Here is a 20372-nt window from a genome sequence, read left to right as displayed (position 1 = left end):
GTTAAACAGCAAGTTAAAGAGCACCATGATGATGTACCCGAAATTCTAGTCAAGTTACATATAAAGTTCATTAGATTCGGAGCTACGGCCTATAAGATATGAGCAAGACAAGATAAACATGGCATTGATGCAAAATGCATACAAACATCAAGCAAACACCTCAAAACAAGGATGCAACATGATAATATGAGACTACATGCAAAACTAAGCAAGTTATATAAAGAGCATGCTCAAAACGGAGCAACGGTGCAACACATACACTCCAAACAAAACATAGCAACAATCTGTCCAAAACAGCAACTAGGCATCTAGCAAGCATCAAAACAATATGCTACAGCAACTCAACATGAAAACAAAAGGCATGGGCATGATGTACGGGTAAAGCACAACAAAACATGAACACTGAGCTATCTCCAGAAATCACTAGAACATGCTCAAAAGGACATGGCAAGATTGCAAATAATAACAGGTTCACAGACTTAACAGAAATTACTGGACATGACAGAAACAGCATCAGGTAGCAATGTTCAGAGCACGAAATCAATATGCTACAGGAACTTAACATAGCAAAACAAGGCATGGCATGAATCTACTCAAAGCATATAACAAATGTCCCTTACTGACCATAAGCCAAAAAGGACCAGAAGATATGATGGCAAGCATGTAAACATAGCAAGTTTCGTTATCAGGTTTTCAGACAGCAGAAAACAGAGCATGGCAGAAATAATAATATGTAGGCCTCTTTGTGAGCTTGATGCACTCACTACAAGGCAATGCATAACAAACCAAGCATACCTACAACAAGATGGCATGTTTATGAAGCTAACCGTGGCAAGAGAAATAGCATAGCATGTATGGATCAACTATAACAAGCTTGGCAAAAATGAATATCATGTTAAGAATCTGCCAGAAATAATTTATAGCAAAAGTAGAGCAAGATTGAGTCATGCTATGGCACTCCATAATTTCAAAGAAGGGCAGTAATGGATCAATTACAACAATAGCTACAAAACATCCTTACTGAACATCTCCAAAATATGCATGGATCTCTCTGTAGCATCAAGTTTACATGGCAACAAAATTACAGCAGACAAGGACTTAGAGAAATCACTAAGTCCCTGAAATCAGAAACATTACGGAGCCTACTTTGCATGCTTGTGCTAGTCACCACAGATATCACAAAAATACACTGACTACACCACTGGAAAGATGGCATGGCATACTTCAAAACACATATAGAGCTCATGCTCAAAAGATGCACAGAATAAATGATACGAAAATGACAAATCTCCAAGTTCTGTTAAGGACCAGAGAATAACAGCAACTAGCCCTCTTCCAATAGAGATTTGGGCATCAAGATGACCTTTAATGAACAAGGTTCAATTGAACAAAATGAAGAGCATCACGAGACGAACAATTTGACGTATTACACGCGCGAAATAGAGCTACATGCACGAAGTTACACATAGTTGAACATACACACATATTAATAAAAACTGGGGACTTGGGAATATTTTCGGGGTCAACCTGCGGGAACTGTAGATCTGGATCGAGGGCACCGCTCGAGCACGGGCTCGGCTCGCCGGGGGTTTGCCGGAGGAGAGGGAGAGGGCGAGGTGCGGTGCAGGAGGGGGAACGCCGCCGGCGGCGGCGGCGCGCCGGCGACCGGACGGCGGGACGCGGGCGGAGGCAGAGGGAGGAGCTACGGGCGGCGGCCATGGCGGCTTGGGCAAGGCGCGGCCGGGCGGCGAGGAAGCTCGGGAGGCGCGGCGGCGCGCCGGCGAGCTCCGGGCGGTGGGCAGAGGAGGCGAAGGCGGCGGGGCGGCGAGGCTCCGGCGTGGCGGCGCTCGAGCGCGCTCGGGCAGAGGCGGGCGCCTCGGGCGGCGGCGGCGACTCGGGCCCGCGCGGGCCCCGGATGGGCTCCGCGGGCCGCGGCGGCGGAGGAGAGAGAGGCCCGGCGGGGCTGACGTGGCGCCTCCGGATTGGCCGGGAGCGGCGGCGCGGACGTCCGGCGGCGGGTCGGACATGTCCGGCGCGGAGAGGGGAGGATTTTAGGGTTCATCTGCGCGAAAATCTCGGGAGACACACATATATAGGTAGAGGGAGCTAGGAGAATCCAAACGAGGTGCGGTTTTCGCCCACGCAATCGTGATCGAACGACCGAGAGCATGGCGGAGACTTAGAGGTGTTTTGGGGCTGTTTGAAGGGGGGTTTTGCTGCAACACCCAAACGGACTTTGCGGTTACCCGGTTAACCGTTGGAGTACCAAACGACCTCCAAATGGAACGAAACTTGACCGGTGGTCTCCGGGTGGTATACCAAGGACACTTGACAAGACTCGGTCCATTCCGAGAACGTTCAACACCCGCACACGAAAAACAACAAGAGGGGTATGCCGGAGGAGATAGGAGCGCCGGATTGCAAAACGGACAACGGGGAAAATGCTCGGATACAAGAGACGAACACGTATGCAAATGCAATGCACATGGTGACATGATATGAAATGCAGATGATGACATGGCAAAATGCAACACGCAAGCAAATGACATGGCAACGACAGCGAATAACTGGCAGACACGTGGCGCATCGGATCCGGGGCGTTACAGTACTTCACCGATGTGACAGCCCCGAGGAGCTCTATCCGGTGCACTCGCCTTCATCCACCACCACCGCACCGGTTGCTCTCTCCGCTGGAGTCGATCTCTGGCACGCTCGCTTGGGTCATCCCAACCCTGTCACACTTCGTCATATTCTTAGGAGTTTCAGTTTCAGTTTCAATAAGATCGAGGATCACGCTTGTCATGCCTGTCGAGTCGGCAAACATGTTCGCCTGCTGTTTAATAATTCCACCATCCTTGCTTCTTTTCCTTTTCAGTTGATTCATAGCGATGTGTGGACCTCTCCGGTTCCCAGTAACTCGGGCTATTTATATTATCTGGTCATTTTTGATGATTATTCTCATTACATGTGGACTTTTCCTTTGCGCAGAAAGTCGGATGCACTCTCTACCTTGACGGCTTTTTACTCCTATGTCCGCACGCAGTTTGGGCGTCCCATCCTTGCGCTTCAGACGGACAATGGAAAAGAGTTCGACATTCTCGCTTTCCGCACCTTTTTGTCGCATCACGGCACAGTTTTCCGTCTCACATGCCCGTACACTTCACAGCAGAACGGTCGAGCCGAACGCGTCCTTCGCACTCTGAATGACTGCGTTCGCACGCTCCAGTTTCATGCCAACGTGCCGCCTCGTTTCTGGCCGGACGCACTCGCCACTGCATCACTTCTTCTTAACATTAGACCCTGCCGCCCACGGTGGAACTACGCACCTCACCATCTTCTCTTTGGTACGCCCACGTCTTATGACAACTTGTGTATTTTTGGGTGCCTTTGCTATCCCAGCATTACTGACACTGCTTCTCACAAGCTTGCACCTCGATCTATCGCTTGCATCTTCATCGGCTACCCCTCTAACTCCAAGGGATATCGGTGCTACGATCCCGTCTCCCACCGTGTGTTCACCTCCCGACACGTTTACTTTGATGAGCATGTGTTTCTATTTCAGCAGGTACCCCCGGCCGTTCCTCCCGTCGCTGGTGATGCGGGAACCTCGACGCCCCTTCCGGGAGGTTCGCGCGCCGCCCTTGGCCCGCCCCTAGCTTTGAGGCGCGACCCCCGTATGCGGCGCCTCCTCCAGCAGCGGCGCTGGCGCCCCAGGCGCCCCCGCGGCTCCCTCGGGCCCCCGGGTGCCCACGCCCCCCCGGCGCCCGCGGCCCCCCGGCGCCTGTGGCCGGTCCGGTCACCCGCGCCCGTACATGCATTTTTCGCCCGAGCTCACGCTACGCCTCGGATGACTACGTCCATGCGGCGTCCACCTCTGAGCCGTTGCCGTCCTCCGTTCGAGCCGCTCTTCGTGACCCGCTCTGGATGGCTGCAATGCAAGAGGAGTTTGATGCCCTGTTGCGCAACCGGACGTGGCAGCTTGTTCCCCGTCCCGGCACGCCAACGTGATTACCGAGAAGGGGGTCTTTAAACACAAGCTCCGTCCTGATGGTACCCTTGATCGCTACAAAGCGCGCTGGGTCGTTCGTGGCTTCCGACAGCATGCTGGCATCGACTTCACTGACACCTTCGCTCCAGTCGTCAAGCCCGGCACGATACACACGGTTCTCCACCTTGCGGTCTCCCGTGCTTGGCCGGTACACCAGATGGACGTCTCCAACGCCTTCCTCCATGATCACCTCGAGGAGCAAGTCTTCTGCCAGCAGCCCACCGGGTTTGTTGACCCGGCGCTTCCCGACCACGTGTGCCTGCTTTCGCGGTCCTTGTACGGACTCAAGCAGGCTCCGCGCGCTTGGTACCAGCGCATCGCGGCGTTTCTTCACCAGCTTGGGTTCCGCTCTACCCGCTCGGACGCCTCGCTCTTCGTCTATCATCAGGGCTCTGACACGGCCTACTTGCTGCTCTATGTCGATGACATCATCCTGACGACATGTACGGCTAGTCTCCTCAGTCAGCTCACAGCTCGTCTTCGCGCTGAGTTCGCCATCAAGGACTTGGGTCCTTTGCACTACTTCCTCGGTGTCGAGGTGGTGCGCCGTCCGGATGGCTTCTTCCTTCATCAGCGAAAGTACGCTCATGAGCTCCTGGAGCACGCCGGCATGCTTAACTGCAAGCCCGCCGCTACGCTCCAAGCTTTCTGCCACGGATGGTTCTCTTGCTTTGGATGCTGCTTTCTATCGGTCTATCGTTGGTGCTCTCCAGCACCTCACTCTGACTCGACCGGAGATCCAGTATGCCGTGCAGCAGGTGTGTCTTCATAGGCATGTTCCTTGAGACGTTCACTGGGCTGCCGTCAAGCGGGTTCTCCGCTATATCTGTGGCACTATGGATCTCGGCATCAAGCTTCACGCCTCCGCCGACACCGCCCTCACCGCCTACTCCGATGCAGATTGGGCGGGCTGTCCTGACACTTATATTGATCGGGCTATTGTGTCTACCCTGGACCCTCACTTATCTCGTGGTCGTCCAAGCGACAGCCTACGGTCTCCCGTTCCAGTGCTGAGGCTGAGTATCGTGCAGTGGCCAACGCCGTCGCCGAGTGTTCGTGGCTCCGCCAGCCGCTTCAGGAGCTCTCTTGCCCTGTTGAACGTGCCACGGTGGTCTACTGCGACAACGTCTCGGCGGTCTACCTCTCCGCTAACCCGGTGCATCATCGACGGACCAAGCATATTGAGTTAGATATTCATTTTGTTCGGGAACAGGTGGCCCTTGGGCATATTCGTGTTTTACACGTCCCTACTTCCCAACAATTTGCCGATATCATGACCAAGGGCTTGCCTATGGTGTCATTTGAGGAGTTCCGGTCCAGTCTTTGCGCCAGCCGCGGTGCTGCTTCGACTGCGGGGGGTGTTGAGTATATGTGTTATGTGCATATTGTGTGATAGGCCTGTCTCCTAGTTCCATGTATAGTTGAAGTCCGTGTCCCACCTTTGTACATTATATATACGTGCCTATGCACGAAGAGCAATACATCGTGCAATTACAACATCTTACAGTAACATCGCGTCCGCATGTGTTTAGCAAACATTGTGTCCGCTGGGTGATGCAAACATCGTGTCCGCTGGGTGAGAATCGACGCGCCTGTTTGGAAGAGACGCATTTTTACAGAACCTATAAAAGGGCCACTCACACTGCCGGATATGTGTGATTCTCTAAGGTCATTTACGCCGCGCTGGAGAGTAGACGCTGCTGCATTAGAGAAGGCACATTACAGTGCATGCATACACCTAAGTAAAAGGCTAGTTTTTCATCCATCGGAGGAACACCTGAAGGGAAGAGGTAGAGATAAGAAGAACGTAGGACAACGACGGATCGACTTCGTAAGGCTTCATGATGGAGCAAGGTACACTCGGATCATGAACAAAAAAAAAATCTCATGCATGTTTTGTTGAATCATTTGTATTGCAAATGTTCCGCACTCAAAGAAATTTTGCTTACATTCAGCTCCTCCACAACCTGTCCAGCAGAAGAGAGATTCTTTGATTGATCATTGAGCATATTAACAACATTCAGGCAGTCCATCTCGACATGGATCTTCTGGTAGTTTAATTCCATTGCCAGCTGAACCGCCCTCCTGCATGCCAGCAGCTCGGTCGTCTCAGCGCATGCGATCGATGGAAAAAACGAGCATGCAGCTCCTCTGAATGCGCCTGTAACATCCCTGAAGATCAGACCACCACCCCCGCCGTCGCCCATTTTTTGTCCGTGCTCCATCGAAATTGGCTTTCATCTAATCTTGCTCCGGTGGAGTCCATCTTTCCTTCTGCTTAATCTTTTGCTTTGGTTGCTTATTCCCATGCGCCTTGTGCCACTCCTCCAAGTAACAACACACCGATTTCGCCAGTACATGTGGCTCCTCCATTTTCTTACCTTCACGTGTTTCGTTCCTGGCTAGCCACAGCATATAGCCCTTGAATCAGTACTGACCTCTCTCCATCTGACGCTTCAGCAAACCATTGTAGCAGCCAGTTTCTGAGCGAGCTCTGGGGGCTAACCGAAATGGGTGGGATCGCCACCGCCGCCCCCAACTCCGAGCTCAACACTTTCCAAAATTTTGCTGCATGCGAACAGGTCCAGAATCGGTGATACACCGTTTCTTCTGGTTCACAAGCTGGACAGAAGACTCCGGCCTTGATACTTCTTCGCATCAATTCAACACCCACCGCCAGACCATTCTTCATCAAGCGCGAAGTATGCATTTTTGCCTTACCCGGTGCATTTGAGCCCCGCAGCGCCAGCCACCGTTGACGAAGACTCCGGCCGTCCCGACTTCGCTCGTTTTTTGTCCATGCAAAGATGATATGCTGACCACATATTGAATTGCCCATTTTTTGTATAGTTCCATGCTTGTTAGTCATCTGTTCCATTACCCCCAATTATAATCTGCATAATATCTTGTACGTCATCCTGGGAGAACATGGCTTCGAGTTTGTTTCTGTCCCAAGCATCCCCATCCGCTGAAAGGAGGTCACTCACCCGTGTAATACCATGCATATAATCTTGGCCCAGTGGCCTAACGCTGCCTCTCCTTGGAATCCAATTGTCATGATGAATCCTAACCTTAGTGCCATCTCCAATTCTCCAAACAAGACCATCCAACAGAAGCTCACGCCCATGCAAAATACTGCGAAAAGTATAAGATCCTCCAGCTGGGCGTGTCACATCACTACTGGAAATTTGGTATACACCGGGTGTTAGGGTCTTCGCCGAGAGCCAAAACACGGGCACTCGGCAAAGTCACAGACGCCGAGAGGGACTCTTGGCAACAGGCAAATCTCGGCAAACACAGGATATTGCCGAGAGTAAACCTTGGCAAAAAGGCAACACTCGGCAAAGGCACTATTTGCCGAGAGCCAAGTGGCCTGCCACATGGCACATCTGGCGGCGAATAACGGCACGGTCACGGTTGCAACTCTTTGCCGAGAGAGGCTCTCGGCAAAGATTTAGTCCCACCTCGCCTACCGACAAGCAGAAAGACCTGTTTAAATAGTTCAATAGTCCAATCTCATTAACCTTCGGTCTTCATTATTAAGAATATGTAGTCACTATAAATCTTCATGTTCCGGACAGAGAAAGTTCATATTGATACTCCGTATTCTAAACAATGGATGCTTGCTTTTTTTATAAATTTATGATACAACCACACCTTTACCGAGCGCAGCTCCCGGTAGAGCAATAGTTACCGAGAGGACCTCTCGGTAAAGATCAGGCTCTCAGCAAACTTTAGTCCCACCTCGCTCAGAGACAAGCAACATGACCTGTTTAAATAGTCAGATAGTCCAAATAGTCAGATAGTCCCGTTGCAGCAACATGACCTGTTTAAATAGGCGAAAGTACCTCAGTGGCATTGCCTGATGCAACCGTTTAAATCCTCGGAAAATCGTACGATGCCGAAATTCCTCGGGAGATGGCACGGTGTCATTACATGGCCCCTGTAGGGTGTGGTAAAAGTTTGGGTGCGATCGAATAAGCCTCCCCAGAGGCCGCTTGTAAACCTCACCGTCTCCGAGCTAGTCTCTGGGTACCGAGAGGGAACGTGTCCGGTTTGTGCAGGAAGTGCGGGTCATGTTGCTCCGTTGGCCTCGAAACTTCTCGTGCTCTCAAAGGAGGCAATCGCATGACACATGCCACACCCCCGCATTTTTCGGGCATGCATGCAATATTCGATAAATTTATTGCTTTGCTAGGATTTCATTGCCGAAAGTTATAGATCAGCAAGGCGGCACATGAAATCATGCCCTGTAGCGGCACGGGAAATCCTTTGTGATGTCCTTGTGGCATGCCTAGGCCTTGCACAGACGAGGAGGACTGTCATTTCCGATATCTGCTCTCGGTATTTGTGATTTTTCCGAGATCTGCTCCTTGACGGCGATACACACGGGCAAAAAAGACGATCGTGCCCTTCGTTTCGAACCGTTTTTGGTTAATCCTGGCCGTCCTTGTGTTTCTCCCCCTCGCGTTCAGCCCAGGGGGAGCACCGGAGCAGAAGCGGCTCTAAAGATGGTTTGATGGAAAACGGCAGCGACGACCTATGAGTGCGTCGGACCGGTTTGTGCCCCAGACCCGGTATGTGGCTTAGTCGGGCCCTTCGGCTTTAGATGTTAGGCTATGTGAGAAGTCTGGGTATTCGGCTCACACTTCTGCACCCCTTCGTCAATGGATATGAGTAGCGATAGATGTTGCTAAGATGACGGCTTCAGACATGTTGATGTATTACTTTGTAAGGTCTTTGTGAATAATTAATAAAGTGGCTGCACTGCATGCATTTCCCAGATGCAGAGGCCAGGGGTCATCCTCCTTTAAAAAAAATGAAAATTGTTGTGGCATATACCTTGCAGTTAAGCGATTGATTTCCAGCTATGCGCTGTTTAAGTTTGAGCTACCTCCATCCTATGGTGTCCGTAGGTTTTTGCTTTCCTCGTGCTTTACCTTTTCTTTTGTTGTGAAATTTCATGTCCATTTTTTCCCCATCAAAATAGGCGGACGTGCATGTTGATGCGGCCTCGGGTGGGTCGGCTGCTGGATTGTTTCGGTATCAGATTCCGCGACGCTGATTACCTTCCGCTTCGTGGTTGATGCTGAAGGCTTGTGTGCGGGGCTAGAATGGCCACTTCTGTTGCGACGATCTACTCCCTATCTGTGCTGCAATCTTTACCCAACACTATATTTTTTTTCTCAGTAATAAAAACAATACTCTTGGTCAGGCAGGGTACAGTGGCTGAAGAACTGAACTACTGAAGAGAACCTGAAACGTGTTTGCTCTATACTTTTTGTCATTTCACCTTTGCATGAGCATGACGTGTCTCCTTCCAATTTTCGCTCGTCGCAGCATCGGATATGTGCCTTGCAAGAAAGGATTAGCTTGTTTTAGACCCTGACTCTTAAGTCTAGACTATGAGATCCAGATGGCCGGCCTCGCAGTGTACAGCTATCATGTGTTTTTAGCACTGATGGCTATGCCATCTCATGGTTCATCAAAGGTTTCTTCTGTTTTTTGGGGTCTGAAGAGTAGGTAAATATTTGTCAGATTAACTTTTGCATCATTGTTGATCTGTGATTTACGGGGAAACGGTGTGCTGTCGACGAATGAGCTTCAGGTGCAGCTTCTTTTGGGCTGGAATATGTCCAAGACTTGTTTTGCAAAACACGGGTCGGCCTGTGGTTACATTTGAAGGTTGCATGGGGCTAGTTGGTACTCCCTACATTCTATCGTATAGTGTACTCCCTCCGTTTTTATTTACTCCGCGTATTAGGTTTGGTCAAAGTTAAGCTTTATAAATTTTGACAAAGTTTATAGACAAAAATATTAACATATACAATAACAAATCAATACTAGTAGATTTATTATTGAATGTACTTCCACTTCATATAGATTTGTTATGGTAAATATTTATATTCTTTTGTATAAACTTGGTCAAATTTTAGTAAGTTTGACTTTAGTCAGCACTAATATGCGGAGTAAATAAAAAACGGAGGGAGTATATAGATTTCTTTCAAAAGTCAGAATTTGCAAATTTAGACCAAGTTTATGGAGAAAAATGGAGAATGGCAAATACATACCTCCATTAGGTACGTTGTTGCGTCATTTTCATATTGTATATGTAAGGTATTGTAGATATAGATAATTTCCTCTCTAAACTTGATAAATTCCAAAATTGAGTTTTGTAAATATCTACATGTATTACATTATATAAAACAGAGGGAGTATATGGTCTGCTGCTTCACAGGAACAAACAAGGTTAATTCCAAAGTATCATCGCAAAATATACCCTGCGCTTTGGAACATCAGAGACTACAAGTTTTCTACTATCCTGGCATTAAACTTGGAACTAACCCTGCGCTGTAGTAAAATGTGGTCATGCAACTGACATAAAATTCGATATAATTTACATAAACCGGACAATAATTCGTTTGTTCAACTAAAACTTACTGGCGGCCGGACAGGAGCCCCTCGACTTCCTCCTGTGTTGTGCCTTCACGGTCGCTAAGGGCACCTGCACCTTCACACCCTTCTTGATGACATGTGTATCCACCCATGCGATCTATGTTTGGTGGACTTTATTCATGTATTGAAAAATTGTTGCGTTTTCAATGATCTTTCCATAAAATTCTTTCGTTAGGTTGTCGGCGTGAGCTTTACATACTTGGCCCTAGATTGTAGTTGTGGTGGATGATCACATTGACCATATTTAAATTGATTTGGCAATGAACTCATAACCAACCTTCCTCCAAGAAGCCCCCTGAAGCAAACATCAGCGGCTTCGACGAGTTGCCCTCAGGGCTGGCCCTAGGGCATGGCAAAAAGTGTGACAACATAATCCCATATAAGGATCATTTAGGGGGGGGGGGGGGGGGGGGGCAAAAGCCCCCTTCCCCCCACCCGTGCACGATACCGCAAATTTTTCGCAATAATTCTTTATGTTGAGTAGATGTATCTATACTACAATTAAAAGAGGAAACATTATCTTTCCTAAACGTACCCGCCTAATGAACACACAATTACATGAAGCAATTAGAGTCTCACGGTTAGGCCCACTCGTTTAGATCTAACCGTCAACATAAGAACTATATTCCTCGCCAATAGTACGTTTAGCAATTTGAGGCGCAGGCGAAAACTCTGCAAAGGACGTGCGCAAACTCTTCTTCCCGCCACCCACCCCCTTTTTTCTCGACCCTGTCCTCTCGGATCCAATCTCAGCCCCTCCCATCCTCTCGAAGATGGTGATTTTTGTGCTACGTTCTCCCATCTTCGTACGTCTCCTGAATCAGCCTTCCATCCCTCGATTTCGTGTGTACTGTTAGCCGCCGCGCGTGTTTAGAACACAAATTGAGGGCAAGCTGGGCGGTGACGGAGGCATGCCTCAAGAAACCTATGCAGCAGGGAGGCGACGGAGGTGCATTGCCATCGGCAACATCTTGGCGTGGTCTTTGGTTTGCTCCCCAACCATCGATGGTCTTGAAGTTGTTCACGATGAGCTCATGGTTTTCTTTTCAAGGATATGTCAAAGGTTGACGCATCGAGATCATAGATGGAAAGGTGCCAAGAAAGGCAGAAAGTTGGTTACTTGTTATGGATGGCTAACATAGGCAACGCCTCGACATGCTAACTACTCACTACTAGCTCACACATCTACTCTAATCGGAAGCGATCCTGTCTCGCACAGCAACGTGGCCGTCCTCCAGTCTTGTCCCTCCAAGTCAAATTTCTTGAGCACTTCACTAGCGGATGGGGACACTCCGTTGAACACAATGTCATTTATGTGTTTCCACAACATCCATGCCACAAGTGTAATGATGGTCCATGTCTCCTTCCTGAGTTGTTTTTGTGGGTTTATGGACGTCCACCATTCCACTGGATTTGCATCCGCGCTTGGTAGCCAGTTTTGTTTATTCTAGTTGTCGATGATTGGGCGCCATACTTTCCTAGCCAGAACACAACCTAGCAAAATGCGGTTTATTGTTTTTGGTGCTTGATCGTAGAAGGGGCAAGCTGTAGGGTGCCGTAGTTGTCGGCGCTCGAGTCTGTCCGCCGTCCAACACCTTTCCCTGGCCATCAGCCATGTGAAAAACTTGCAAGTCGCCGGCGCCCTTGATCTTCATATTTGCATGGCACCCTTGGCCTCCACTCTACAACAAAGAAAGTCCGGTACGCCGATCTTGCCGAGAAGGAGCCGTTTGTCTCCCAATACCAAGCGAGTTTGTCTTCAGTGCCGTCCAGCAGCTGAATGTGATTGGTCCTATCCACGAGCTGTAAGAACTCGCGCAATGCTTAGAACACATGTTAGGTGATACATCTTGCCGCCATTCGTCGGTTATCGCTTGCTTGACTGTTCTCTTCTGCGCTCGTTTCTTGACGGCGGCGAATAATTTCGGCATGAGGTCTTTGATTCGCCCGTCCTACAACCACCAGTATGTCCAGAACAGTGTCACCTCACCATTTCCTAGCGTGCGCTTGACCACCGACTTGTAAATGCTCATGGATTCCGGTGAGACCTGTAGGTTGAACTCACTCCACGGGCAATCTTGTTCCGTTCTGGTTAGTCAAAGACATCGTGATCTGAGAGCCGCTTTAGAAGACGCAAGTTTGGAATGCCGAGGCCACCATTCTATTTGCCTTGCAGAATGCCATGAAACAGAAAGAAATAACTTCATAGCACCACCAACAAACATACATCACGTAACATCTATGGGCAACACAAGCAGACGGGAGAAACCTAAGCTTATGACGAGATGAACTGGTGATGGCATGCCTTCTAAGAGAGTGTTGTCGGCGAGCTCGCCCGGGATGAAGAGGTGGACGGAGGTTGCAGCCATGTTGGGGGAGGGGAGAAACACTAGGCAAGGGAGAGGAAAGGGGTGGGTAAGGGAGGTGGCATCGGTGAGATACCTTCGGCAATAAGGCTAGCTTGGCCAGGGAAGAAGAGGAAGCAGGTGTCGTGGAGGCGTGGTGGCAGCGGCGGGTTCCGTCTCATGGTGGGGCAAAGCCGCGAGGGTACCGTCGATGCTCAGAGACCCCGTGAATTGGAGGGGAAAGTGAGGGGGTAGGAGGGGTTGGCCCTTAAAAACGGGTGCCCCAATATCTCGCCTTCAACGAATCCAACTTCTGACTCGCTGAAGGGGTGAGTAAGAGGAGCCGACCCACGCGCGCGGCAGCCACAATGTTTTTTTTTTTACATTTTCTGTTGATGTTTTTTGCTTTATTTTTATACTTTTGTTTATACTTTAAAATATTCTATATATATATATATATATATATATATATATATATATATATATATATATATATATTACAAAAAGCACTCTACAAAACACATTTGAAAAATGTTATCAAGCATTCGGAAAAATGTTGAATGTGTATAGATTTTTTTAATCATGGATTAGTTTTTCTAAAAAATTATCATGTATAATAAAATGTTAATCAAGAATTTTCAAAAAAATGTTGAAAAAGTATTTGGAAAATGTCAATCAAGCATTCTGGAAATGTTGAATGTGTACACAAAAAATGTTGACCATGTATTAAAAATATATGAAAAAAATTGATGCTGTATATAAAAATGTCAAGTGATTTAAAAAATATTGAAAAAGTATTTAAAAATTGTTAATCAAGCCATCAGAAAATGTTAAATGTGTATATAAAAAATGTTGACCATGTAATAAATAAACCATGAATTTGTTTTGATCATGTATATATAAAATTTTAATCAAGTTTTTAGCAAAAAGTTGAGCAAGTGTTTAAATAATATTCATCAAGCATTTGGAAATATTAAATGTGTATAAAAATGTTGAAAATGCATTAAAAATATTAATATTTTTATTTGAACACTATTCATCAAATTCGAAGAAATGTATAGACAAAATGTTGATTCCATATATAAAAAATTTAATCAAGTATTTAAATTTTTAAAAAAGGTGTTTAGATAAAAATTTATCATATATGAAAAAAATGCTAAATTTGTATTGATTTTTTAAAAGTCTATTAGGATTTTTCTTGTTGAAATATACAAAAAATGAAGAATGAAAACCGAAAAAAGAAACAAGGATAAACCAAAGAAAAAATAAAACCAAAAAACAAATAAAATAATAATAAAAAAAGGAAGAAAAAATGATATAAAAGAAAACAAAAAATAAAAAGAACCATAGAAAACCGAATAAAACAGTGAAAATGGAGAAAGGACAAAGAAAAACCGCGAAAAACAAAAACACAAAAAAACCCAGAAAGCCTTATGGTTAACCGGCTGTATTCTCTTAAAGTAGACCACGCCTTGCAGCATCCCCCGAGCCCGCCGCTAGGTCACTAGTTAGGAGCTCAAGCTGCCATCTCGCATAACCCGGGATCGAATCCCGGTTGCTTCCTTTTTCAACTCCGTTACTCCATTTCTTTCAAAGTCGTTGTTGAGTCGGCACATAACTGTACATGCTTTGCTTGCAGCGAGACATTCTACATACTCGCTTAAGGCGAGATATAGTCGTCGCGCTTGAAAAGCTCATGTACCAAACATTGCTTTGGGTATTTTGTGGGCTTTTGGGTCCAAACATTGGCCTGCGAACCAAACGAGGCCGAAAGGGGCGGTTGCATGCGACGCCATGCGTGTCGCCGTTCGTTTCCTTCCGCGGCATCACCGACCCTCTGCTCTGGCCGCGTCTCGTCAATGGCGCCGCTCCGCATGTCGACTCGCCATTCCCCGGACTCTCTTACCACTACTTCTCCTGCACCGGCCTTGCAATCTTGAATAATCATTAACTAGCATAGCCCGCACGGCGGCACGCCAAGCCCGTCGATACGGTGTGTTCATATGGATTGTATTTACTATTTACAATTAAAGTTATCAATTTAAGATAGCAGATCATTGTACCTAAAATTGTGAACGTAGGAAAAAAGTTAGAAAGAAGCAAATTTAGGCATCATGCATGTTGGATGTTGCTAAAGAGGAAAACACATGTTCATACATCTCTGATAGGGATGATCTATTTTTACCGAACATGGCACGACTCCACTATAGTAAAATGAAAGAAACATATTGCTAGATTAGGGCATGTACAATGGTTCTATCTTAATATTGCCATGTAGGATAAACAATGAGGTGGAGGAGAGAAAAATCATAAGATAAGGCTTGTCTTCTCTTATTTATGAGAAGACAAGAGATGATCTCTTAGCACAATATGTCTCCCCTTGTTTTTAGAAATAATTAATTATTGAAGATAAGGCTAAGAGATGACCCATTGTAGACATATTTTTATGTCATCTCTAAATTACATGCAAGACTTAAGATAAGACAATCTTATCAACCATTGTACATGCCCTTAGATCATTCTGGTGTAGCCTCCTGCAGGATTAGTGCCCGTGATGAAGTGATAAAAATCTTCAGTGAATTGTTTCCTCCGGCCCACAAATGGCTAGGCGCCTAATGATAGGATCTTTACTATATGGACGCTAAGGATATATGCAGAGCGGTATCACATTAGAGAAGTTGTCGCACATTTTTGCTAGAATTCTTGTTTGCCTTGCACATTCATTCTGCTAGGTGGTTACCTGCTAGCGGGCCATGCTAAACTGTCATTGTTTTGTTTGTGCTTTCTCCTGTGTTGTAAGGAGCTTCTCTTTTGCCACTTCAAGTGGATGATAGTTATGGGCGTTCATGGTGATATTGTGGTTACCCCAAATGTACTCCAGGGCCACTTGAGCAGCCTTAAATCAGCTAATGGGTGGCTGCAACATTTATTGATTAGATACGGGACATTCCTTCTCCTTCTACATGGGATGCATGCTTTCTGTCTAATTTGACTACGTCCTCCTTGGCAGTCTTCTATTTGCCTTTATCTCTACATGTGGTGGTCTGCGTCCTTTGTTGTTTGGATTTCTCTTTGCATACGACAGTCCTGTGCTTCACCCGCTGTCTGCTTTCCTTTAGAAAATTGGTTTGCATATGTGTTTGTCAAAGATTGTTCGTGTGACAGATGATGGATATATTGATTTTGTTCATGGCCGGCTTCCTCTTTTCTGTTGGCCTATGCAGAGGTATTGCACAATCAGTTATACCAAGTAATACAATATTATTATGTGAGAATTTAATACTTAGTCAACAAGATCCATGAATGTTTACACCAAATTAGAGATTAGATTCCGATTTGGGGGAAAACTGCATCTAAAAACAAAGTTTTATACCCATTTCTTTAACAAAGACCATATGTGTCGAAGATTGTCTATTCCTCAAAAAATTTCCTCTTTGTGCTACACCTAAATCGAGTTCATAGTCCAAAATTCTGAAGTTAATCATCAGCAATGGGGAACTACTTGTGAAATTACACATGTCAGTAAAATATCATGGCATACTAACTCCAGATGTTTGTACTTGTGCGCTGCACAACACAAAACCAAATCAACATAACAACATAGGTATATTTGAATGAGTAGCTAGAAGTGAAAATCTATGTAAACCTGAGAGAGAGGCCCCAGTTAAGGACACAGTGCTTATGTGTATCATCTGCTCATCTTGTCAAACAAACAAAAGAAAAAAACATCATACTGCTTTTTTAGGGGCACTTCCTAAGAAGACAAGCATTTATATATTCTAAACAGTTTTGCTAAGTCTCGCTCGACTGAGACCATGCTATATTCCTTTGATTTTGCATGAAGATTCATACAAAAAAATCAGTTTTTTTTCTTCTTACATACTATATCAATTGACTAAGACCTGGACACGCCCTATTCTAAATTCATAATACACATGCAAGTCGAAACCGGCTGCACCGTATCTATAATACCTAAATAGTTCATCCCCACTATGCTATTTTTCTAGACATACAGCCTATCCACCTCAGCAAACTGCCACATCAGCGATTATTTTCCTTTTTAGCCAATTTTTATTGACATTTTTATATGCCACTTCGTCGCTCCGTTTCCAAACTTAAAGTGCATACCGAAGCCCAATGGTCTCCAAACGCAAACATAAGAAAGAAGCCCAACTGTCTGTCCCCACGGCATACCCTTCGTTTCCACCTCCCGGCCTTAATGTCAAAACAGCAGCCGCACCGGTACCGCCCGTGAGGGCTGAGGGGGCGGCGGCCTGCCCGCGCCGGCGGAGGCGCCGCGGCCGTACGAGCTGGTGGTCGCGGCGACGGTTTGTAGATTTTGATAATTTTTCTACAAACTTGATGAAAGCTTACAAAGTTTGAGAAGGAACACAAACTATGCACCTCTATATCTTGATGTACCGTCTGGCTGCAGATGGTACTGTCCTTTGTGCTTGTATTATTATAACGTCCAATTGTATTCTGCATGCTGAATTTGAATTTAAGATGTAAAATATATGATAATATTAAATTTAAATACTCTAAAAAAGAAAAATTAACTCAAGAGTTACCAACCATAGCTAAATATGAGTTGTACTACGCGGTAAATGATCTCAAGGTTAGCCTGATATAACCATACAGGTGCATTAAGGCCCATTACAGCCACACGCACGGGGCTCCTGTTCCCAACCCTAGTCGCCACCACAATATTGGTCCGCCTCCTCTCCGCCATCCAAATGCTTGTCGGCGGTAAGAGGAGTGTGGATCGGTCTGTTTTGTTTATCTTTTCCTTAGGTTTTGTTTCCCCGGCGGCATAGACGAGGTGGTGGCGAAGATGACGCCTTTGAATAAGATCTCTCCAAGCTCTCCCTACCTCAACGACGTTTGATATACTGCTGACGAAGGGCTTGTGCAATTTTGTGTTTCCAAAATATGTTTGCTCTCTTCGAATCTTGACAGTTGGTGTGTCTATGAAGGAGAGCAATTGACTGACAATTGGTGGGGTGACTTCGACATCTTCTTCCATGTTGGTTTGCGGCATGTCCCATTTTCTCCAACTATCTGGACCTATACTGCATGGGGTCATGCTCCAACCAATGTTTCTTCAGCGACTTATAGTATAATATAGATCATGTTTCAAGCAGCGAGTGAATATTTAGGTCCTTAAAGCATGGTATGACGAAGGCATTTGCAGGTGCCCTATTTACTGTTGATTTAGATCAATCTTCATTCGCCGACGGGTGGCAATCATACGGAGGAAGAAGAATGCTAGTATGATTTTCAATGTAATTTTGTTTCTTGTTAGTCATTTCGCTTCCGGTTCTCGTTCCATTGTACTGACAATTTTCCTTCATAATTATCAGTCTTACGACACTCCAGAAAAAAGTTAGGCTGATAAGCTATTCAGACAAGCATTAGTGCGTCCCAGGTAATTCAATCCTGGATAATAGCAATGGGGATAACAACAACAACAACAACAACAACAACAACAACAACAACAACAACAACAACAACAATAATAATAATAATAATAATCATCATCTTTGCTTTCCATGCATCCCAATTATCCTACTGGTTAGAGAATCTAGGCCATAGGGAAATGAGCAGCCTAGATGAACTAATCGTCCTTCCATCCCGAGGCCGTTTTGTTTAAAAATTAGCTCAAATTGCATCAATAGCCGGATGTACAGGAGATGGTCTGGAGGAGTTGGAAACTTGAAATCATCGGCCATTAGACCCAGCCAAGTACTTACTCCTTTGGATTTGTAAACGTATCATAAGATTGGAAGAAGGAATAACCTATGACAGAACCTTACGTTCTTTTTTAGAATGATAACAATTTTCCATGTGCAATTAACTCATCTCCTTGCATGCGCACAGTTAACACATCTTTCTTTCTGTCATGCCTCTCTCCTTTATCGACCAATTAACACACGTGAGGAAGCCAACAAAAAGAGGGGGGTGTACAATTAACTGGAAATGGAGGTATGGTTGGAATCTAACATAAAGAATGGGTCTTTTTTCCGAGAAACACAGTACAAACATATGCTCATCCCTATGAAGGCACCGTTGAGAAAAAAGCAAAGCACCGGAGAACCTAAAATAAATTTAGAAAACATGTGAGCATTTGTGTCAATTCTTGGATTTGAACTCTAGTGGGCTGACTATGCTTAGTTCGCCGGGAATGCGGTAGATAATGTTGTGCTGAGTTGTCGCGAAGATCCATGCATATGGGTTTTTTCTTTCGGGAAGGAGGGGGGTGGTTAAATAATTACCCTGCGTTGGCGAACTCGTAGAGCCTGCCATTCGAGGAGAAGACGATGAGGGCGACCTCGGCATCGCAGAGCACCGAGAGCTGGAAAGCCTTCCTGTGCAAGCCACTGCGGCGCTTGGAGAAGGCCACCTGCCGGCTCGTCCGGTCCTCTATCAGCTTCACCTGCGTCTTCCCCCGCCCCATCCTCTTCCTCTTCCTCCTTCCACCACCACCACTACAAAGGAAATCTAGCTAAGCTATGACGGCATGCAAAGTGGGTGAGTGAGACTCACCGAAATGGCAAGCTTTCCCTGTGGGCGAGGAGGCCGTTTTATGGGGATGAGCATGCAATGCAAGAGACGACAAGGCCTCCCATATACTATGAGGTCAAAAGAGGGTTTATTCCTCTGAGGCCAAGAGCATATGTCCTCTTTTCCTTTTCTTATTATATCTTGTTTCTTCCGAGATGAATGTTCACTACAATGAAAGAGCCAAATTGGGGAAGGGCAGGCATCGTCAGCTACTATTATATTTTTGCCTTTGGCCACTAGTAGCTAGCTAGGTCCCTGAATTAGTGTCAAAGAGGAAAAAAAAAGCTAGGTACCCTGCATCAATTCCCTTCACCTGCATGCAGCCGTGCCTTGCTGTCCTACTAGTTGTATCGTGCAGAATTTCTATATCCAGTCGATTCTATATCGTACCATATGCAGGATTTGTGGGCTTTGGCCTTTTACTCAGAGTGTTGAGGGTGCACATCACACGATCTATGCACAACACAGATGTTTAAGACATCTCCCCTTTTAACAAAAACAAGACCATGTTTAAACATTGTTGGGAGCCCATAACATTTTTTATATATATCGATCTGTCTTCTTTTCTAGCTCGTACCTATATTATCATTGGGAGTCATATAACTTGCGCTCAACTTCAATTTGGTTTCAAAACTTACAAAATACATTATTGTGGTCACATAACTTCTCCCTCCGTGCAAATACGGTGCTTCCTCTCATATTTGGTCGTATGATCTGCCCACGTGGCAGAGGCCCACCTGTCAGTGGTTGCGAGTGCACGACGCGTTGGGTGACCCGTGCACGCCATATTGTTTTGCAGAAACACCCTCGCAATCTATAGTTACACACAAAAGCCCTCAAATAAATGAAAATGGCTGGGGCGGATGGGGTTCCAACCCCCAACCTGCTAATAATACACTCGCATGTACATCCACCCCAAAAGATTGACGTTTAACATGCACAACTATTTTTTACTATTT

The 20372-nt window shown here is 46.1% G+C and overlaps 1 protein-coding gene across 1 annotated transcript in view; it reads right to left on the bottom strand.

Moving 5' to 3' along the window:
* The window catches only part of LOC109785683 (MADS-box transcription factor 50-like), a 39889-nt gene extending 20426 nt beyond the window's left edge, over positions 1-19463 (bottom strand). The window contains exon 1 of the mRNA XM_020344280.2: positions 19125-19463. Within this exon, the coding sequence (XP_020199869.1) occupies positions 19125-19306 (182 nt within the window). The 5' untranslated portion in view covers positions 19307-19463. The remainder of the gene's footprint in view (positions 1-19124) is intronic.
* Positions 19464-20372: the final 909 nt, after the last annotated feature.

Source organism: Aegilops tauschii, chromosome 7 (assembly GCF_002575655.3).
Source record: "Aegilops tauschii subsp. strangulata cultivar AL8/78 chromosome 7, Aet v6.0, whole genome shotgun sequence".
Taxonomy (NCBI): domain Eukaryota; kingdom Viridiplantae; phylum Streptophyta; class Magnoliopsida; order Poales; family Poaceae; genus Aegilops; species Aegilops tauschii.
The sequence above is the reverse complement of the archived record's forward strand: the minus strand, read 5'-3'. Positions and strand labels throughout refer to the sequence as shown.